Genomic DNA, 22,922 nt, shown 5'->3' on the forward strand with positions numbered 1-22,922 from the left:
GGACGTCCACAGTAGCATCACTGTACAAAGGTGTGAGAAATCTGGCAGCTTTTAATTGAACGTGAATGGACATTTGAGCCTCCTTGGGTTCTTTCCACACAGGGAATGCGCCAGACACAGTCTTTTTGTTCAGCCTGTTAGTTTGCTTATGCGTCCTCAGCGCCGGCGCAGGCGGGCGGTGCTGATTGAGACAAACAGGGCGCACCGTGCGAGCTGGACAGTTTCAGTTTCAGCATGAAACTGAAACTCAAGAGGTGCCAACTTTGCACCTCTTTTTTCATCAAATCTGTACTGACAGTTTAAAATTTGCAGGAAGGGATCCTAGGATATTTGTCAGAAAATTCATATCTTTCACCAAATGAAATGTCACTAGATACTTACTGGTATGTATCATACTTATTTTTAAACCATTTTCTTTCTTTTTTTACTCCAGTCCAGCTATTCATGGTGCAAAAATAGGAACGGAAAGAAAATGTGCAACTTTTTACAAATAAAAAATCTGAAATGTGTGGTGTGCTCATACGTAGGGAACACTGACTAACAACTGACCAGATGAGACCAACACGGTAGAGGCAGCATCATTTTACGCCACAAATCTGCAGCAATTAGAATTGAAAGAAACTCATATTTACAGTTTCCCCTAAGTCGTGTGGAAGTGGCAGCGTCGAAGATGCTAAGAAGTGATGGGAAGATTGATGGAGACGCAAAAGACTTGATGATGGGAACACCAACGCTGAAAGCTCAAGTGGTGTAAGTTGTGTGATGGAATGGTCTAGTCAAAGTCAAGCTCTTGAGGAGCAGGTAACGATTTCAGTCAGTATATGTTCGACTGGAACTTTAAACTATTGACTCAGAGCAGGTGAATACTAAGGTATGCCACACTTTTCAAAAATTTGTGAATCTTCCATCAGTTTCCTTCAACTGTAAAACTGGCCACCATTTCCTGTAGGTGTATCAGATGAATCCTCCTCACTGAAATTCAAGTTCAAATAGTTTGCTCTTTAAAAAAAAAAAAAAAAAAAACTATATTAAACTAAATTTAAAAACCCCACCATTTTATCCATCATCCCAACTATAAAGAGAAATGTTCCCTCTAATAACATCCACTTGTGTGCAGATCCCAAACCTGGGAACTTGTAGGACCCAGCAGCCCTCCCATTCATGGCTTCACCTGTTCGCATTCACATTTCTTGCCTCTTTTTTTTTTTTCCAGTCGGGATTGTCTCCGATCAGCCCCGACACCATGTCCAAACTCCGCACGCTTCCAACCATGCTGTGGTTCACCGGCTGCAGCCTGCTGCTCCTCTCTGCGCCCTTCGCCGGCGCCTCCCTGTCCGAGATGGTGTTCCGCTGCCCGGGCTGCACCGCGGAGCGCCAGGCGCTCTGCCCGCAGCTCGCCGAGCCGTGCGCGGAGATGGTGCGGGAGCCGGGGTGCGGGTGCTGCCCTGTGTGCGCCCGGCAGGAGGGCGAGGCGTGCGGCGTCTACACCCCGAGGTGCTCCACCGGTCTGCGGTGCTACCCGACGCCCGACTCGGAGCTTCCCCTGGAGCAACTGGTGCAAGGCCAGGGCCAGTGTCGGCGCAAAGTGGACACGGAGACGGTCACTTACAGCCCGGAGCAGCGGGAGCACAGCAGCGGTCAGTCAGTTCACTGAAAACCTCAATCAATTTTTAATGACACTGTCTAGACTGCAGCCTATTGACAGATTGCACTGTCATGAACCGTCCAATAATAAGGTGCAGTGACCATGCTCATGTCTGTTAGTGCATAATAACTCATAAATGTTCAATATTGTACATAAAAACACGGTTTTATGACTAAAATGATGAATTAAGAACTGTTTTGGAGAGCTACTTCTGTTTAGTCGCATGCATTTTAGTTTGTGGACCCATGTAATAGATGCCATTATGTGTTGAGTTCACTTCAGCCAGGTCATCTCAGCTGTTCTCCAAAACAGCTGGATCTCCAGCCTTTCCCCTCCCAACAACAGAGAACAAGTCGCTTGCTAAAGAAAGAGAGAAGGAAAGAAAAAAAACTCTCTGAAGTTGTACTTGGATCGAAACAGAAAACATTGAAATATTGATGTTTCCACGGGGGAGAACAGGGAGGGGACAGCAACAGGAATGCTGCAAGGCTTGCAAAGCTGGACCTTAAGTTTTGGCCGGATGAAGCCGTTGACAGTGACTGCATTAATCTATAGATGCTGGTCTAAACCTGAAAAACTAGCTTGGAACATAGTACAAAAAAATACGAAAGTGTAATTTATTAAAAATGTTTGTGATAGAAAAACAAAATTTACTTTGACGCACCGAAGTAAAAACCTTTGGAACGACGGTTTGAAGCCTTCAGTTTGTCCGCGAACCACAACCTGGCCCGAGATTATGGATAAAAAAATATATGTTGCTAAGGAATCATTCTCAGATTTTTCAGTGGAATATGACCCCAAATTAGTTGCAGAAAAATATGCTAATTCACAGATTTTTTATATCTATATTTTTTTTTGGTCTAGCATATCTAAAATATTTGAAGAAAATGCAGCTTAAATAGCTAGCTAGCAATGCTACTCGATACTTGAAAAGCAGCCAATCCAAGAGCGGCGTTTATTTTTCTTGCTGCTGATTGGCCGAGAGAAGGAAGACCATAAATATTAGCTTCTGCTAAAGTTCAATTAATCTATACAGTTCTCAGTGACTATCAAATAAAAGAGGAAAGCAAACAGAACTTTCATATTGTCGCATTGTAGCTCAAAATGCCTTAAGAAAGTCTTCACACCGCTTAAACGTTTTTTGACATTTTGTAACGTTGCTATGAAAATTTTCAGTGCATCACATTTTATTCTAGACCAACAATAAATAAGGCAGGAAAGAAAAAAAAGAGAAATATGATTCAAAATATTAAAATTACTGAGGCTAATTTAGTCTGATACCACAAAATAAAATCCAGCGCAACGCAGCCAGTGTGGCGGTTCTTAGCTGAACGATGCCTCCTTCTACCGCCCTGCCAACCAATCAAAACACAGGAGATCGTCAAGCCATTAGGGCAGGGTAAAATGCAGCACTGTCCCATAGAATGCATTTAAAATAGTCTTTGTATTCTCAGTTGTGAGATTAACGGCACATGCAAATGCCATAAAAGCAACAGAAAACTATAATCAGTCATCTTCCCCTTCTATCGATCCCCAAACAGTAACAAATAAGTGGTTAGTGGATGTTTGGATCACTGTGATACAGTGTAGTATTTCCTTGAAGAAAGAAGTCAATGTAAGAATTTAAGAATTTCCCTGATCCTGGACTGATGATGCTCAAAATAAAAATTTAAAAAATAAAAAAAAAAAAAGATCAAAGTGATAGTTTAATCCATATATGTGGGCCACATGAGGAATTTCTGCAAAATATTATGCGTCCGCTTACCATGCTGTAAATAAATAGACAAAGTTTCCAAATGACAGTCGTACTTATCAAGGGGGAAAAAGCTCCTGAAACTTAATAACTGGCTCTGCCGTTTGCAGGAACGTCTGCCGTCAAGCCTTTGCAATAATAAGTAATGAGTCTCTGGAGGAACATTACCGAATCGCTTCCTGGCAGAAATGTTTTATCCAGCCACACTGGGGGATTTTTCAGCAGGGACAGCCTGTTTAAAAAGCCTACTGCAGACCTTTCATTTTTGATTTTATGGTCATCCAGAGGCTGCTCTGCTTTTTTTTTTTTTTTTTTAAATGTCCTGTCTGGTGGTGTGGCACTCAAAATTGTTGTCAGAGAGTCAAGGTGAGGCCTATCAAGATTTACTTTCACAAGCGGAGCATTGCAGCTTTCACCGTGATTGGAATATATGAAGCTTTATTAGAAATTGCTTTGGGTCTTTTAGCCTGCTTTGTGTTGTCAGACAGGTTCTACGTAGTTTCTAAAAACTAAAACCGAACAGAGAGCAGCTACTTTTTCCACCAAGTGAAAGCAAATACAGAGCACTAGATTTAGAGTTCTAGAAAGTAAAGAACTTTGTGTTTCAAACTGAATAATTTATCCTTTTTACATAATAGGTTTTGTATCGACGTATTTCTTTTAGCAGCCATAGATCGTCTTTCTTCTTAGTTTTGCATTGATCCAACGTTACTCACTGTGAATAATCTCTATTGTGTGACACGCGTTGGGAAAGGATGACGACCTTTAAAACAAAAGTTCCAATTGGTTCAATTAAAAATAGCTTATTGATCCCTAAAGGTACGTGAATGTTGTTGCAACACATTTCCCAAGTTCTCTTGAAGAGCTGCTGTCGTGACATTTAGTCAGGTCAACTGGACAGCAGGGAAAATGTCTTAATCTTTTCTCCTGTTATGCAGCAAATCTGACACTTTAAAGGAACCAGACCCACCGCACTACTAGCCTAAAAGCAGCGGGTTTTGGTGCCACACTTGTCAGATTTTTGTGGATTTAGTATTGACTTTGCTTTGAGCTGTTACTTGATAAGGCATTTTATGACGTTCCTCTGACTCATATGCATATCTGCTATCAATTAGAGATTACAGTTTAAAAGCTCATGTTTACTACATCGGTCATTGGAAGAGTTGAAAGCCAACATGCTGCTCTCCTGCAGAGTTTCTGAGGTTTATATTTCTGTACCTCTTTGAATATTTCCCCACAGTTTTGCCAAAAAAAAAAAAAAAAAAGTCAATTTTTATATAGCCTCTATTTTGTTTGAATAAACTGCAGGATAGATTAGGCTCTTTACAAATGACTGTTCAGATTTATGGAGGATCTTATATTTAAGGTGAGGAAATAGATGTTTTCTGTTTTGATACCTCAATTTGGACCAACAAATGACTAAACCCATTTGGATAAAAAGTCGGTTCGTTACAATGTTTGGGATTAATTTTCATCCTGAAACATCCTTCTTTGCAAAGAAAGACACGTTTCACACCAGCTTTTTGTCTTCATACAAAAGATTGTTTGATATTAGGTTTCCAAGGAAACCCACATCCGAGTAGGGTTAGCTTTTTATCAGATCCAACTGTTGTTTTGACTAGAACTTTACCAAGACTTCAGAAGAGATTACTTCAACTTAAAAAGACTGAAATTTTCCAAAACTCAGTGTAGTTGATGTCGACTGCTGACTGATCCTAAAAACAGCCCTCTGTCAGAGTTCATTTTCGCCCAGCTGGGATTAGAGTCCATTTGAGTTGATGATAATGAGAAAGAAAAACACCACGTTTTGCTGTTATGGAGAGAGTTGTCATGGAGAAGGAAAGCTGGAGAAACAAAAGGGAGCTAAAAACAACCGGCGCCCTGAGCGACTGGTATCGCACTCGTTGAGATGTGGCATTCCTGTGTACCTGCAGGGTGTCCAGACAGATCCGGCGGGCCTGAAATAGCAGCAGGATAATCCCCCTGACCCATCCCCAAAAATCCCATCTAAAAACGGGTATTTGCGCCGTCTTCCCCCCGAGGCGTCGACTACAGTCGCCTCTGCGCCAGGAATCTCCTCGGTCCTATTGAGAACCAAAATAACTTCCCACCGTCCATGTTGCTTGATGGTTCCTTAAAACCGAATAAACAGAGTCTGACGGGAAGGGTCGGCTGGCAACCTTGAAAATGTTAGAATAGATTCAAAAACACTAATGATTATGTTTCAGTTGTTGATATTGACGTGGTTGCAACAAGTTGCTAGGTGAGCTGACACGACCTACATGAGCAGACATTTCTAACTTTAATCAACCCAGTTTATTTGAATAGCACATTTCAGCAGTAAGGCAGCTCAAAGCGAAAATGACAGAGTTTCAAGGAAATATCATACAGTCAACAATTGAACAAACATAACCAAAATCACGCACATCAAATATGTTGGTCAATATTTCATTTAGTCTGGTTCAAAAGCATCTCTAAACAGCTGGGGTTTTAGTCTAAATTTAAAGGGACCCAGTGTTTCCTGTTTTTAGTCAGAACTCCAGCAGCAGTGTTCAGGAAAATTATTTTTTTTATTTTATTTTATTTTTTAGGCAGAATTACTGTGAATTACTGTAGTAAAAAGAAACATTTTTGATGTTTTTTTTTCTTTTTGCTATACAACCAGCTTCGAGTTAGACAACAAAATTAAGTAAATAGACTTGTCAAACCTTTGTTGAGTTATACTACTTAGAAAGAGGACCTCTTTAAAAAAAGTATTTATTTTGTTTTTAAAGAAAAAAATACAAATCTATTAGTTTTTTCATTAAAAAGATGATTCCCCCCACACCCCTATTTTATTGAGAAAAGACTTTTAAACTTTTAAAACATAATATTTCATTATGTTTAAAACAAAATTATTATTTACATATCACTTTCACCTGTTAGTTTTGTGTCATTTTTTATTTTGGAGACATTTGTTATTATTTTTACACGCCTGCTGTGTATTTTGGACCAATTTCATTTGTCCAGTGTTGCCTGTTTGAGCATTTCTTCATGTTGTAGAAATGCCATGTAGTACTTTAATCAATGTGTATGAATAATTATGACTTAATTCCATGTTCTCTTTAGGGTTGTGTGCTGTTTTAACACACAACTAAAATATTTTCCCTCTGTGTCTAAAATTAGCTTTGGCTTCAAATCTAAAGTAAGCAATGTTTGCCATTTATTTATGAACCATTTCAGTAATTATAGAGTTAAAAGTCTGCATTTAATCACATATAGCGCCATCAACCTTTCTATGCACATGAGTAGTTCATAAAACTCTAAATTTACATCCATAGAAAACAGAAATGTACAACGCTAAAACGACTACTTGACTCTGGCCAAGTCAGTTGGTAGATGGATGGAAACCAGCAAACATTGGAGAATCATCTAACTCCTGTTTTTAAGCACCTCTGAGGCGTTAAACAGGTCACGTGTCATTGCAAGGCATGGCTGCATTGATTTGTTGTGGTTTCAAACCTTTTACAAGGCCTATTGGCAGTTATTTCAAGAGACAGAAGCACAGCAGAGTTCTAATATGTTTACCTCCAAGGCTTTTTGGCCCACAAACGTCATCTAAAAGCAGGCTTTGGCACGCATCTTTGTAGCTGCTTCCAAGACTGGGCTGAGCTACCTCTGCAGGCACCGCTAGATGAACTCTAGGGCAATTGTATAGGACATAAATTAGCATAGCATTTGCAGCAAGCTCAAACACGCCAAAACATGACCTACCATCCACTTTAACTCTCAGCTGCAAAGGAAAAGAGATCAAGTCTTATAGAATATTTCAATATTTTTGTTGAGGTAGAGCTGTATTTGTTCCTCTCTAGTTGAAAATGTAAAACATGTATCAAACCTATACATGAGAATTAATTTTCATATGAATTAAACCTTCATTTTGTTGGTGACACCCATAAAAGGGAATGTTATCAGTATTTTCACGGTGGTTGGGCTGCATTAGAATTAAACACACCTTCATGGACCTTTCTTGTATGGCCACTGCAGGTTCTATAAAAGACAATTTGTGATCTATGAAAACTGTGAACAAAAGAAATTTGGAGTCAGGTTTTATTCTCATCGCATGCTCATAAGCTGGAGGAATTGTGACGTATGATCATTTTTTAAAAATGAAGTCCCATCATGGCATTTATAGTAGGATTATGAGTCAGAAAAAGTGGCTCGGATGGGGTCAGACACCACTTTCTTTCACTTGGCCAGTTACCAGTATGCAAGTATACAAAGGTTTTTAGGCAGATTTCATTGAGAATGCTAGTTATTGGCCTCCTTATAGATTTATTTTTACTTATTTTAGCAAATTAGCATTAGCAACACTAAGACTAGTAAGCTACTTATTTGCGACACCTAAATATTTCAGATCCAAGAGTAGATTCCAGTGTTGGACAAAGATAACCCAATTAAACAAAAAACGTTTAAAAAACCCCGTAAAATTACGATTTCATTTATTAGGGAAATTTCACATCAAGGTCTTATTGCTGCCTGAGCTGAAGAGTGAAGTTGTCACTTGAGTTGGACCTGTTTGACAACATGAAGTTGCCTGAGAGATCTCAAAAAGCAACACATCATGACTTGATGTAAAGAAATCCAGTAACATGTGCGAATCAAAGCAGTTGTCATCTATCTGGAAACCGTTGTAAAGACATTTCTACAGTTTTGCAGTTCTCCAGTGATGATAATAGAGAGCCATTGTCCGCAAATGCAAAATACATGGAGCAGTGGTGGACCTTCCCAAAGCTGCCCCACTAAAATCACTCCAGGAACACATCAATAACCCATCCCGGAGATCACAAAAGAATGACAGCCAGAGCACCGCAAACCTCACTTGCCTAAGTCAGTAAAGGTCAATGTTCATAATTCAAGAAAAAGACATGGGGTGAAAAAATGGGGGAGTTCTGGAGCCAGCCCCTCTGCTTTCAAAAAGAAGGCAAAGGAGGCGGAAATCTAACTGATGGAGCCATAAACTCTCAACTCTAACAGACAATTCTAACGCACAAATGTTCTGCAAGCCATTTCTATGTTGTCATGGGCAGACACAAAGACTTAGAAACTGAATGCCAACGGTCACATTGTCTAGAGAAAAAGAAAGTCTGCCATTTGCTAAGTTGACCAGAATCCGAACAGTCAGACAGTGTCACCTCTGGCCTACGTGCCACCTGGGAATTCGACAATGGATCAGATACAGAAAGGAAGTCTCTCCGGGTCTTTGTATGAGGATTAAGTCAAGCAGTAGACTGGACAGTAGGCCTGCTGCTATGTTGACTTTGCTGATTCTCAGCCCACTGCTGTGAAGCAGCTTGTTCTGCAGAGGCCTTACGCCCCCTGAACGTGGGGTCCTGACCCTCTGTGTTTGTGTGCCGTTTGCGTAGAATCACCCAGGATGGTTGCTAGTTGCTGTTCGCCACCAAGCGTTCATGTGAGCATGTCTGGAAAGTGCGCACTTGACTGGACGTGTCGGGTTTCCCCAGAAAAGACGGGTCGAAGGTTGTGCACTTTGTGACTCCGAGGATTACATAAGCTAGCAAAACAAAAGGCACCCCAGCTTGAGCATGCTTTGTGTTTATCTGCTCGAAACGTGGATCTAGGCACATGTGCAAGTCAAGACACATTTGGTTTCAATTGACCTTTGCACCCGCTTTTCTTTGTTTTGCAAGACGTCTTCAAAAAATCCCAGAGAGAGCACAGTGGAGCGTCATGGAGCGAACTCAAGTCCAACAACTCCAGATCAATTTGATGGTGAAAGGCGCCAGCACCTTGTTATTGCTTAGTTTGGAATTTCCTTTTTCCCATTCCCTCTTAGATGCTTTGTAATCCTAATCCCAAACCGGACATCACATTTACCTCTTGCGGGGCTCGGAGATTGGCTCCCCAGTCTACCGTTCCTGCTAAAACACACTTGTTTTCATTCACTTTCCTCCCTCTAGTCTGCATGTTAGAACTTGACGTACATAGCTTTGAACGATCCACTTCACGTTTGACCTTCTCTACTGTCCTGGCTTTCCTCCCATCTTCCGTTTGTGTGCCCAGGGAAACCCTGCGTAGGCGAAAATGCATGCTCTCCTGCAAAGATTCAGCAAAAACAAGTGGTGTTCTGGCACATTTATTTGCTTTTTTGAAATATTATTCCTCGCGGCTATAGTGAGCTGTAACGGGCAATGTGAAGAATTTGTGTCAACTGGGATTTTTTTTTTTTCTTTCTTGATGAAATCAGCTGGTTTACGGAGACCCTCCTCTTCCACTCCTTTTTCTGTGAACGCCAAAGTCTGCTTGGTTGTCAGAAACAACAAACTGGATCTGACCTGACGACCTTTTAACTTAATTTGCAACTTCTTCCTGAAAAGACAAAAAAAAAAAAAAAAAGAGAGAAAGAAAGAAAACACATCTGGAGAAGCTTGGAGCAGATACAGTTCTACAGAATCACAGAGATCAGTGGATCTCATTAGCATGCTAATGCCAACATTAGCATGCTAACACTAACATCCACAGCTGATTACTATGGAAGGGGAGACGGCTTAATCAATTAAAATCAATTTATGATTATTTACTCTTCTTTGCTTGCATAGGCATATTTTTATTATAAGAGCTTATTTGTAGTTCTGCGTTTCAAAGTAATATTGTCACTTGTTTGAGCTCTAAAAGTAAGTACGTCCTCATTAGCAGGTGCCATACCGTTCCACACCACCACCTGCGTTTTCTGTGGAACATTCTTTCAAAGAAAGAAAAGAGAACAGAATTTAGCTAGTTGAGCCGACGGGGCCCGCTAATGCTACAGTGATCATGCTAACACTAAGAAAGCTAGTGCTAACGAAGAATGCTATTGCCCTGAATTTTTGAATATTCCAATGCCAACACTTATCTTCCCTCCAAATATACTTTCTTATTCGTTAATAAAACACAGTGGAATTTGTCTTCTAATACTGCAGAACTTGATATCTACACTCGCCCTTTTTTCTGCTTTTGGGGGTTCAGTCAGTCAGTCAAATCAGTTTCTGGCACAGAAAATCCCACTTCTTCAGCTTACTGCCAACACTTTCTCATGTTTCCTTGTTACAGGTTGCCTCTAAACTCGGGGGGGTTATATTCAGAGCAGAAAAAAAAACCCAAACAAGATTGTGATCGGATTTTCCCAGAGGAGTTCTTGCTTTGGAGATATACAAGACATTTGCATAAAACAAATACAACGTCTTGTTTTCCCTGAGCTGGGAAACTGTTGAAACGCTGGAAGTATAGCAGAGAGTGAGGCATAATTAGAATCATCAGATATTGCTGCAAAGGCATTGGAGTGTCTGTAGCTTAGCAACTGAACGGATGCAATGCCAGCAACAGCTGAGGATGGAATGTAAGCAGTAAACTTCTGCAATTGAAAAGTTCAACCTTTCAGTAAAAAGGACATTTGCAACTGATTTAATGTCACACAGTGAGAAGAAAGGGTTATGCATCGCTTATTACAATGTAATAAGAGACAAATCTCAGATTCAGAAGGTGCTCATGTTCTGATGTGTTGGATCAAAGGTGAGGCGTTGGAGCTGCAGGCCGATCTGGACGCGAGCGAGATCCCGACCGTCCGAAAGCCCAGCAAAGACGCCGCCTGGCTGGGACCCAAAGAGAGCGCCGTACGCCAGCACAGGCAGGAGATGAAGACGAAAATGAAGACCAACAAGGTGGAAGAGGTGAGACCTACTCGTCCGAAACAGGTGAGTGTCTGCTGAGGAGGATGACTCTGGGATGAGCTACGTTTACCTTTCTGTCGGCAATATACAAAAATGATTGTGTTTCTGCTCTTGAACGTTTCCTTTTACTTAAGTACTAGTAATCATTTGATCAAAATTATTTAAGTAACTTGAAATCATAGATAATTTTGGCATTATTTTTCATGTGTGTGTACATTTGCACCCAAAACCGGCGAAGCCTGACAGAAACTTAGGCTCACTGGCAAAATATAGGACTATATAAGAGTACTCACTGTAAATAAACTTAGCACAAAAAGTTAACAAATGAGTATTTGTTTATTTACATATTTTTTCTTTCAATAACACTTCTTGTTTGCAGGAAATCTGTGAATTTCCCCTCAAACGGTGGTGTATCTGTGGATACACACTACAGTTAAATAAAACTCATATTAGGATTTTGTCCCAATCTAACAATATATCTCACGTTTAATACGCCAGCGTCAAAATTATTCAACCCCTTGAACAAAAGCCAATCACTGGTCACAAGAGTTCAATAAAGCCGATACAAAAAGATAGCATGCACCCTCAATGTTTCCTAATATCCAGCTGGAAGCGTTAGTTCACAAGTCTGAAGTTAAAGGGACAGGCTGCGCCACCTGGTGGTAGAATGAGGAAGCTGCAGATGCAGCAACAAATGATTCATCTGGCTTTCAAAAGCAATCGTATTTCATTCCTTTACAAAACAAATTAGGGCTGATGACGAACTGGAAAATATTACAAAACAGAAGAATATGGAAACAAAAACTGTTCCATGTAAAAAAAAAAATATATATATATTTTAATATGCTTTAACTTTCAGGAATTATATTGCATTCCTGCTAATTCGCCAACATTTCATACAAATGACTTCCTTTTAATTTAAATGCAGCTACTTACTGATTATACACACAGCCTACCTGCTCTGTAATCAACTCTTTAAATCTTCCATCCAGCTATGTTATATTTTTCCACCATCACAAAGTAATTCAGAGGGTAAATCTTGAACAGAACAAGTCTTGGCAGGGGAGTGGGAGGTAAAGCAGAGGTCTTTGGCAAGATTTTATACAATTTCTGGCAAGAATTAAGACTTAATTTGCGCAAACCAGGACGCCATTTAGCAATATTGTGTGGATGTGTGTTTAATATGGGATTTTTATAGTCAAAAGTGTTCAGATTGCTTGGCAAACCTGGGCTGGTGTTGATGTGTCCTGGAATAAGCTTTGTTTTGAATGGGGGTGGATTTATTTTAATGAGGTTTTCTATTTTAATTAAAAAACAAAAACAAAAGAAAAACATATTTTGTTTGTTTTTGTTATTATTATTATTATTATTATTATTATTTAAAAGTAAGCCAGAACACACCACAGAGGTTAGGGCTGACTGAACATTTTGTTCTGAACATTTCATCCTGTAGGCAAACCTTTTATAACCCCACAACGCAGAAAGCTGGTGGCACCAACAAACCTCTGCACGCCTCTGTTTGGGCTTGAAACTCTTGTTTTTGCTCTGTTCTTGTTTATTCTTAAGACTCAGTGTCAGCAGGAGCTCGACCAGGTCCTGGAGAGGATATCCAAGATGCCCTTCAGAGATAACCGAGGTCCTCTGGAGGACCTCTATGCACTGCACATCCCCAACTGTGACAAGAGGGGGCAGTATAACCCAAAACAGGTGACTAATGTTTTGGGTTTCCGCCTATAAGAGGGGCTAACAAGAAATAACCTATGTGGATGGGGTTTCCCATAGAAGAATCAAATAAAATAAACAGAAATAAAAAAGAGAAAAAATAATAAATTATTAAATATTGTGTATGTATTTTATAGTAGAAAGAAAACTGAAGGTCCACTATTATGCTTCCTTAAACAAGCCAAGAAAGATTGAACTAAAGAAAAGGAACAAGGATACCCCCCATGGATGTATTTCTGTTAGCATATGCATAAATTAGCTGATGGTATGGATCATACCTCCGGAACAGATCATGCAGTGATGATGCTGAACAACAATACAAAACGCAGAAGTACTTACATTATCTGGACATTTGTGACGAACATTAGGGACACAACCTTTCTTCGGTCAAAGTATTTTGGTAAATCTTGCCGTGTTTTGTTGGTCCTTCCGAAACCGATTTGTGCAAATACAACTTCCTTTGGCAATACTGCAAGTATATTGTAAGCAATAATAAGATGAAGCAACACTGTCCTGTTCTATGTGACTGGGGGGGAAAAAAAATCAAAAAATCGATGGACAGCAAGATGCTTTCTTTCCTGTTCCAGCAGCCATTATGTAGCGGTAAAACCAGCAGAATAAACTTAATGAAGTAGGCCTTGGCCTTGGGGGTTGCTAGGTAACAAGATTGCGATGCAACAATTTAGAGGTTTTTGAAACAGGCTGTTTTTCAGATTTACTTTCTTATATTTTGCTCTTGGACTCTTTGTAGAAAACAAAAGTGAATTTTGTAAAACAGTGGACATTTAGTGACTCATGTGTCATTTCTTTATAGTTTAAATTCATATTCATCTTTTGAGAGCATTTCATATTTTATTTTTCCTGCTGTGGGCTGTCCAGTATTTTAAAACAACATGATGTAACGAAATACATGTTCTGTATTTTTACTGAATTGGATTCTGACTTAAAATGATTTATTCATTTCAGTAACGTAATTAAAAATGTGCATAATTGAATTTCATACATCTATATAAGTGTCACCTCTTGGATTAAATTGGGGACATAAAACAACTTTTTAGTATTTCAATTCATTTGGTAATTCTAAAATGATTCCAGATGCCATTTTCAAATAATATTAGGATATTCAGAACCGTTTCTTATATATATATATTATTTAACCTCTTAACTGTCACCTTAAAACAATTTTTCATGTATGCCAGCGGATTTATGAGGACGCGGTGTCAGTGTGGCTTTTAACAGGTTCATTAAAAGATTAACAACAATAAAAGAGAATTGCAAAAAAACCCCAACTGAATAAATAATTCTGTTTCAGTGCAAGATGTCGCTCCACGGTCAGCGGGGAGAGTGCTGGTGCGTGGACCCCCACACCGGACAACGCATCCTGTCAGCTCCGGCTGTGAGGGGTGACCCCAACTGCAGCCAGTACCTGAGCGAGCTGGAGCTGCCCGACGCCACCCAGATTTAACGTGGCCAAGAGTTTAAAAAGAAACTAAACTGTAAAGTGCTTGGGAACAACCTGAGTAAGCTATAAGCTATATGTGTGTGTGTGTCTGCAGTGTGTTTATTGGCCGTTACATCTTAAATCTTAACTTCCTTAAAAAATAAAAAAAGGTTTAGATGATAGTCATCAACTTGTTGCTGCAGACTATAGTAAGTTTGTCCCGTTCTTGTTGTGTTTTAGAGCCAGTGGTTGTGCTGTACTATCTGTAACAAATGCTCAGAGTGCTTTGTTATCAGTGTTTTGTACTGTTTGGAAGAATGGAGAAGCATTCAGCGTGTGTCTTTCTGTTGCTCTCGCTTTGCAGACTAGGTTTTTGGGTATGCCTCATTTGTATTGCACAGCGAGTAGTAAGGATCTGGCGTGATAGAGTGCTAATGCAAAAATAAAGTAGAAACCTGTTGAATCTGTAATTCTCTGCTGTTGAAGTTTGAAGAGTGGAAGAAAATACTCACGTTTCTGGCGTGGAGTTTGTTTGAAATTCTGCAACACCCAGAAAAAGTGATCCCTTTTCTTTTTTTTTTTGGGGACTTTTTCAGTTGAAACTGGATACTGCCCACATGGAAAATTACATTTTTGTTGTCAAAACACTAAACATCTGACTTAACAATTTCCCACAGAAGGAGCAACCAGGCTTTTTTTTTTTTTTTTTAGTGAGTAAAAGAAGTTTATTAAATAGTGATTTAACTTTTTAAAAAAAAAAAGGGAAAAAAAATGAGTACATCAATTATAGGTGTGTTAAATACTCCATCAGAAAATTCACATTAATTATTTAGTTTCTGTGGTATTCATAAAGTCACCGTTCTGCGTTTAAATGAGCTTGAATCAACTGCAAAAGAGAAAAGTTTGATCAGGAAAAAATGGGCTGATGTGCCACTCTGTTCAGTTATCTACACAGCCGAAACTATATTAAAACATTGCAATTTCAACAATAAAAGAAAGAACTTGAATAAAAGTGGACCCACAGAACACAATCCTGTCCTTTGTCATTACATATTTAGCAGCACTTGACTGGAAGATGATCAAATTTGTCAGCAAATCACATCCACAAATTATTTTCTTTTTGGAAATGTTGCTCAGGCCTCCCTCATTCAACCACACAATGGCTCCGCATGCAAATCTAGATTCAAAGCAGTCTGGGGCAGAAGGCACTTCATTTACGTAAAAACCCTGCGACCTTGCTCTCTGCGGGATGAGGGACCCGGTTGAACCCTTGGAGCGAGTCGCCTGCGGATTTGCATGTGGGGTGGCAGTGCGGACCCTCCACATGGAGAGACGGGGCCTTTTGCATACAATTTGTGTGCGAGCTCTAATGGGAAATGCACTCTGAGCGAGCATGTTTTTTTTTTTTTTTTTTTTTTTCCTAACGTTGAGGAGTACACACAAACACACTCATGGGGCATGCAAACATTCTGTACATACATTTAGAAACAGTGAATGCAGCTCCGAGAACCTGAAATAGGAAGAATTCTAAGTTTAACAGTACAATGAGCTTTTTTATGACTGAGGTTTTGTCCGTTTTGCTTATTTCCCCCCCCCATACACACACACACACACACACACACAAAAAAACAAGAAAAAAAAACAACCTTTTCCCTGATTGTGGCACAGAACATCTAGTGACCGCAAGTATCATCTCTTACGACTATTTGCTCTTCTTTATTTTCTGGTGAGTTTTTATCTAAAGGATATTAGTGAATGTTATGGTTCATGCAGTACCAGCGCTGCAGTTTTTCTTCTTTTCAAACCCAGTCCTGGCCTCCCTGATATCATGTGAGTGCGTTGATCTGTGCAGCTCACCACTCCAGTCATGAAATTAATGGTTGCAGCGGCGTCCTTGGGTCTGCCACCAAGTCAAACTGAAAGACTGAACAGACTAATATTAATAGTCACAACATTGCAAGTAAAATTAGTCAAATAGATTTATCCAGACAACGGGTTAATTCAAGCTACATTTTCCCTTGGTTTGTGCTTTCGGGCATTTTTGCAATAATTTACTGAATTTTGTTGTGATTTTGGTATGCTTCTAAAATAGAAACCTAACACTGAAGGCGCTGAATGACGACTGCCTGTAGCCTTAGTCATGGAATGGCTCAGTTCAAAAACTATATAGGGTGATATTTTAATGTGCCAAAGCATTGAATCATCTAAAAAAATTATTTGTATTATTTTTCGAAAGGCATATTTCATAAGCAGAGGTTCACACATCTCTGCTTAGAGGTATTAATGCTGTTCTATTTCATTACCTGACCAAGATAGTTTTTAAAACAAATCTTTGGGTATTAAAATTTCACTTCCTGGCTAAAGACATTCAGTCTAATACATTTTTTTTTCTCCTACAAAGTCAAATTATTTATGTGTTAATTATGTGTTGAAACTGAATCCCAGTTGGCAGTTTCTTTTCAGTTTCCATGCTAGCCTAACACCAAGACTTGCTAGCCCTAGTTTGGTCACATGGGAAAGAAGGATATGAAGAAACTCAGCCAATCAATTAAACTGTTGCTAATGTATTTTAAGATCATACAATTTATATCAGGCTATTTGTTAATTAGCAAGACCAAGCTAGCAGTTTATTGTCTGTCATCATGCCAGGCTAGGCAACCAGGTTGCTAGTTCTTGCGTTGAAATTTTAAAAGACAATATAAGAAAAGGGTTACAGCTAATTAAATATTATTATTTGTTGAGTTATGAAAGCCAGTTGAATTAAAATCTAAAATTCTACAATATGTCAGCTAATTAGCACAGAAATGGAAAAGAGTGAGGTGACGGTTTAATGCTAACGGCTTCTATTCTCTAGACTTCATTTATGCTAATTAAAACGACCTAAACGACCTTGTCAAACCAAAATGTGTGAATTCAATCTATATAATAATCAGTCAAAATATTGCTTATGCCTCGAAAGCACTAAATCTTTCATTGATGCATGTCTTGAATTACATATATATATAAAAAAACAGCTAACAAATTAAGGGTATGTTCCAGAAGCACTTTTCCTATAATGGTTAATATCAAGTAGAGTTTAAGTCAGATTATGTTTGGTATGTTTTTAGGGAAACTAATATCTAACCACAACTTAAACCACTCCAGAGGAGCCATCTGTATAAACTGAAGTATGCATGTTTTCTGTTTGAACGTTTTTCTGCCCTCGTTTAAAACTGGATCTTGTGACTCCCAAATATTCATCATATTGCACCCGGGAAAGCTGCTAATCAAAACAAAACTCATTCAATTTTAGCAGATGTCTGCTAGTTTCGGTGACCACACTCCCTTCTCAACAATATCAGAAAAATCAGCTGAAAAATATTGATAGTTAGCCACATTTAGAATATGTGTTGTCACCTTTTTCATAATTTCAAAAAAAAAAAAAAAAAACTGCAACAGACTTTATAAACGAAATAAAAACTCTCTATATATATTTCTCTTTGATATAGGATATAGAGTTTGCCTCCTCTCTACAACAGACAATGCAGTCCATCACAATCAACAAAAAGTAAAAGTGTTTGTGCCATATTCTCCTGATTGTCAGTCATAAAGTGTGCTAGCTTGTTTGGCAGGTTTTAAGAAGACGAAGTTGGGCTCTGGAGGCGCTTTGCTCTCATTCGTTGCTGTTGTTGACACCGTCAAGGTCTTTGCACTGCAGTTCTCCACGCGCAGAGTTGCTACCTGGGATTTTTTTGCCAAAGCGGTCCACGCACCAGCAGATGCCCCGTTTCCGACCGCGGGACGGCTTACACTGCAAGAAACAAAGGAAGTCCGATTGGGCTGGTTGCACACTTTTGTGTCACTGAATGAAATTGAGAGCATTAAGTGATGCATCCAAACCTGCTTGCGCTTGAAGAATCCCTTTTTGTCACAGTTGGGTACGTACAAAGAAACGCTCAGGACCCGAGAAGCTCCATGAATGAGATTATCAAGTTCTCTTTTGCAAGGCCCCTGCACGCAAAGAACGTTTGGAGGTTAAAACCAAACACTACATTAAAATTCTTCACAATCTGTTCAAGTTTGCCACGATAATATTTTGCATCGTCACACCACTTACGAATTCCGGCTCCGCCTTGTCCAGGCCAGATGGCGGGAGCTCTCGGTTGTTGCTTGATCCAGGCCTGGCTAAATACTTCTTACGGTCCTTGGCTAGCTTCATGGCGTGAATCTTCCGACTGCTGATGTGATCTCCATATAGGGGCACCTTCGTTTCTACTGGGTCTGTATCACATCACGGTGATATTGTGTTTGGAAAGAAAGACACACAAGAGAGACGGGGAGTCATTCATCAACTTAGAAGCTACGTTTACAATGAAATCCATTGTCACTTTTAAAATATGTCACAGTCTGATACTGAAACAGAAGTTGCTTAAAAATTCCTGCTGTTGTAGTTTTGCGAACACAATAGGAAATATAATATTAGCCAAAAGCTCTGCTTCAGTCTGGCTGACGGTTCATTTTCTCAGAATTACTGATATCGACAAAGAAACACGTTTTCTCCAAAATGGCAGGTATTTTGTCAGGGGACTTCATGAAGATTAAAAGACCCTTCACCAATTGTCCCCCAGAGGTGTAATATTAGTCATTAGCCTGGGCTTCAAATTCGTTAGGTCATAAGACAACCTTGAAGACGGATGAAAATCTAGAGCCCTGCTATCTGGAGCTATACCTCTTAAGAAAGACTCAAATTAAAAAGCAAAACGTCATGCATGCAACCACGAGCCAGGAGTGTATCCATCTCGAAACGTCACAACACAAGGTGACGATTTCACTGCAGCAGCTAAATGCTTGTTTAGCACAGTTAGTGGCTACAAGCCAGCTTCTGATTGAGTGTGTTGACATAAGAGAGGACAGAGGCTACATTTATGGCAAGTCAGGCTGCCAGTCTGGAGTATATGTAGACCAGGGCTTTTAAAACTTTTATAGCAAGTGACCTAAATTAGACATTTAGTCTCAGATGGGCACCCAGGCCTGTGCAAACATACTATTACCCCTGTCATGTGGCAAACCACCAGAAGCAACCATAACCCATTTTTGGGTCCCACACCCCCCCGTAGAAACCTTTGCATACGTTGCCTCTTTCATCCCTCTTTCAAAATGTCGGGGTGTCGAACACAGACCTCAGCACTCGCCCCGTTCCCTTATTGTCCCCACCCTCTATTCAGGCGACCACAGACGGAGTGGATGTGGCTTTCTGTCCCGGAGACTTTTTAAAACTGACACATCATTTGATTTACAGTCCTGGACACCAGCATTAGCTGTGAAGGGTGACCTAAGCTCTGGTTGGCCCACTTCCACTGCTGTGTCACGCGCTCGCTTCCATTTCAATGTGGCAACCTCTGACGTTATCGCTAATCTACTAAGCCAACTGAGTGATGAAACAAGGCCACGACCTCCTTGAATATGTGCCTCTTAAAACCTACCAAGCCCCCTCCGCCAATGACAATGGCCAATGATGTCATTCATCCCGTTGCTGTGATGATTCCCATTTTTCCTTCACATGGTGAAATTGCTGAGGTAGGTCATCAGCCAATGTTAGTCCAATCAAGTCTTCACTTGCTAATCCTCATGCTGCTTTAATCTGACCTGTACTGACTGATCTGTCATTCTTCCCTCTCTTTCTGCCGTAAAACCAGTTTTTTGGGGGTTTTTGGGGGGCCATTTTTGGCTCAGGTTTTTTATTTAACATCTGGAAAATAGGAAGGAATCCATCCAACTAAAAGATGCAACTAAATATTCATGTTTGGAGCAATAAAGGACAGCTGGTGTATGATCTGAATTTCAAACATGCACTTTGGCTAGGTTTCTACTTCTCCTAAAGTGCCTTTAGTTTGAGGAAGTATTCCTCAGTCTTCATTTGGGTCCGGTTCGGGTTTTTTAGCAACAGCCCTGCACTGCAGCAGCTAATGGAAAGCTGGCTTACAGGCGGACAGACGGCGGATATGTAAACCCACGCTCAGCCTGCGTTCTGCTGAATCACTGCACAGCCTGATATGAAGAGGGGCGGAGGGACGGAGAAGAGTGGAATGACAGAAGACGAGGCCCAACAAAAGAGCGGTGAGAGGAAGGGAGGGGGATTGTGTGGGGAAGGCAGCAAAGCTGGTAAAATGGTTCAAAGAAAATCAAAAAAATGTCCATTTGCTACTTCATGTTCCCACTGTGCACTATGAAAATCTTTTTTGGAGGTTGTTTAATATTAATTATTAATTAAAAAAAAAATCCAATAAAGAATATTAGTTTAGATGTTATGTGACATGTTGGTAACACAATTCTTCGCAAACAATTGAAGATGCTGGTTTAGTCAAATGTTGAACATGTCCAGCAAAGAACATTAAGGCCAATAAGTTTTTTCAAGTATATTAAGAATGAAAACCTAAAAAAAAAAAAAAAAAAAAAAAGGTTGATATCTTAAGCTAGTTTAACAATGGTTTTAATGCTAATGTTTAACTTGCAATCAAGCTGTACTTATTCTGATAGCAAATCCTTGATCAATATTTAGAGTAGCAGAAAACTGAAGATGTCGGTTCAATCAACAATGAACAGAATGTCATGAAATATTGTGTTAGTTTATACAGCCATGGTTTTATGAATAAACTTACAATGGCTGCCTCAGCGTTAATAGGCTTCGCTCGTTACCAAGTTTGATTTTAGACCTTAGCATTGTTGCTGAACTGGTTCAAGCTTAATACAAACTTTTAAAATCGATTCTGACCTGACAACTAAAGTTAAGATGTGCCGTTTAAAGACTTACCCCGGAGCTAACGAGGTTTAGCCTGCTAGCGAGTTTGACAATAGCATTAGCCCTGTCGCAAAACTGGGTAAAGTTCAATAGAAATTTCAGTTATGTACTTTATACTTTTTACTGACAACAGCAGCAAATATGTGCCATTTATTGGTGATTGCCTAAGAGGCTCAGCCTGCCAGCAATGTCAATTTAGCAATTGCTTCGTCTCTCAGCTAATTAATGTCGTACATTTAGCATTTCTAAACCTTTAATAACTTGATATATGAATTAATAATGAAATCCAGACAAAAATTTTCTAAATTCATTTAAATGTAACAAAGGTTTCAGAGTTACAAATAAATGAGTTCATCTTTTATGACGTTGGATTTGTAAAATAATACCCTTGATTAAAACTGAGGTGATTTTATTGGCTATAATTAAATTTTTTTTAATTTTAATTAGTTGGTTTTTTTTTTTACAGTGTACAGTGTAGAACCAGAAAAAATGTGCAGGAACAAGAACCATCAGCCAGAACAGAGAAGGTTGACGTGGGAATGGAAAGAGGAAAATAATAAGACGGGGGAAGAATGAAGAGGGACGGTTGCCAGATAGGCGAAAGAGGAGAAGATGCTCTGATGCCGAGAGAACAAAAAAGTTGGGGTCAGATGTGAGGAAAGGCACAGCTGGTGGATGAGGAAAAGCTAGATGAAAGAGAGGACACAACTGAAAGGAAGGGAGCTGAGTAAAGTATGACTTTACAGCATGAAAAGCTGCACCCATCACTCCCCTGCGGACACAATGACTCTGCCATTGAGAAAGAGCCGCCACCTGTAATCTGCTCCCTTGTTTTAAAGGCGTCCATGTTGCCCAGGGCGAGGGCCACTGTCATGTAAACCTTCTGTTCTACGGCTCGGAGCCCTATAAGCTCTTTTAGACCAAGATGACGAGGTGATCTGCACTCTTTGCCACAGATTGTTGAAAGAGTTCATGAGGTCACATAAGTATAGACTTCTGGATAATATGACAGATGTCAAGCCCTCCATCCACAATTATGATGTAATTGTGTTGTTAATTAAATTTCCCTGTAGTAATCCCTTCATTTATTAATTTTTTTTATTTTCTAAGTTATAATGCAAAACGTGACTCGGTGACGTCTCGTACCTTTGGGTGGATGCTGCAGCTTGTACAGCTTCTCGTTGGCGCACGCCCCCCGGCCGTGCAGGAGCGCGTGCAGCGGCTTCTCCTCTCCGCTCTTCGGCAGGCAGCGGAGCCCGCGCATGCACGGCCCCGTGTACACACCGCACGCCCGGCCCTCCTCCAGGGCGCACGTCAGGCAGCAGCCGCAGCCGGGCTCTTTCACCAGCTGGCAGCCCACGGGCACCGGCGGGCACATGGACAGGGCCTTCGGGTCGCACGGCTCGCAGGGCACGTAGGACGCGCCGCCGGCGGCAACGCTCAGCAGAGGAACCGCCAGGAAGAGGACTCCCAGCAGCATCGTGCGCTTCTCCTCTTATGAAGGAAAATAAAATTTAAAAAAAACAACAAAAAACAAAAAACTGCAGGCTGGTGGAGTGGAAGAATATCAGCTGCGAGTTGCAGGGAATCCTTTGTGAATCCAGAGAGAAAGGTGCAGGTGCACCTGATGCGTCAACAACCAACTGTCAGTATGGAAAATAAAAATCCTCCAAAACTATCCAGACAGCTTTAGAGTGATGCTTAGCCAGCGCCGCTTCTCTCCTGAACTGAGGAGCCCACTGACTCCCTCTGCGGCTCTGCAGGTTGTTTTACCCGCACTGTGAGCAGAATGTATAATCTGCGGCTTTGCGCTTGCCTTTTTTTTTTTTTTTTTTAAGAAACTGCCTCCGGCGAAGCCTGTAAAGATGGGCTTGTCA

The 22,922-nt window shown here is 40.2% G+C and overlaps 2 protein-coding genes across 3 annotated transcripts; one reads left to right on the top strand and one right to left on the bottom strand.

Moving 5' to 3' along the window:
* The first annotated feature begins 1,132 nt into the window (after positions 1-1,132).
* igfbp2a (insulin-like growth factor binding protein 2a) lies at positions 1,133-15,886 on the top strand. Of its 2 annotated transcripts, none has more exons than XM_044110386.1 (4): positions 1,133-1,637; positions 10,947-11,128; positions 12,671-12,811; positions 14,139-15,886. In XM_044110386.1, exons 1-4 carry the CDS (start codon positions 1,244-1,246, stop codon positions 14,289-14,291), a joined length of 870 nt encoding a protein of 289 aa, XP_043966321.1. In that variant the 5' UTR covers positions 1,133-1,243; the 3' UTR covers positions 14,292-15,886. The 2 variants fall into 2 exon arrangements, with proteins under 2 accessions (XP_043966321.1, XP_043966322.1); XM_044110387.1 differs by having other exon boundaries at positions 1,174-1,637; positions 10,947-11,104.
* Positions 15,887-17,707: 1,821 nt separating this feature from the next.
* igfbp5a (insulin-like growth factor binding protein 5a) lies at positions 17,708-22,911 on the bottom strand. The gene is made up of 4 exons (XM_044110388.1): positions 22,192-22,911; positions 18,364-18,527; positions 18,147-18,257; positions 17,708-18,057 (listed from the first exon to the last, which is right to left on the bottom strand). Exons 1-4 carry the CDS (start codon positions 22,523-22,525, stop codon positions 17,920-17,922), a joined length of 747 nt encoding a protein of 248 aa, XP_043966323.1. The 5' UTR covers positions 22,526-22,911; the 3' UTR covers positions 17,708-17,919.
* Between the last annotated feature and the right edge of the window lie 11 nt (positions 22,912-22,922).

This window comes from Gambusia affinis, linkage group LG24 (assembly GCF_019740435.1).
Source record: "Gambusia affinis linkage group LG24, SWU_Gaff_1.0, whole genome shotgun sequence".
Lineage (NCBI taxonomy): Eukaryota > Metazoa > Chordata > Actinopteri > Cyprinodontiformes > Poeciliidae > Gambusia > Gambusia affinis.

Bases quoted from the DNA above. Each gene is read 5' to 3' on its own strand.
- igfbp2a (XM_044110386.1), top strand. From the start codon at position 1,244: ATGTCCAAACTCCGCACGCTTCCAACCATGCTGTGGTTCACCGGCTGC. The intron at 1,638-10,946 runs GTCAGTCAGTTC...GTTGGATCAAAG, and splicing joins GCAGCGGGAGCACAGCAGCG to GTGAGGCGTTGGAGCTGCAG. The intron at 12,812-14,138 runs GTGACTAATGTT...ATTCTGTTTCAG, and splicing joins GGCAGTATAACCCAAAACAG to TGCAAGATGTCGCTCCACGG.
- igfbp5a (XM_044110388.1), bottom strand. From the start codon at position 22,525: ATGCTGCTGGGAGTCCTCTTCCTGGCGGTTCCTCTGCTGAGCGTTGCC. The intron at 18,528-22,191 runs GTACGAGACGTC...GATGTGATACAG, and splicing joins GCTGCAGCATCCACCCAAAG to ACCCAGTAGAAACGAAGGTG. The intron at 18,258-18,363 runs GTAAGTGGTGTG...CTTTGCGTGCAG, and splicing joins ACAAGGCGGAGCCGGAATTC to GGGCCTTGCAAAAGAGAACT.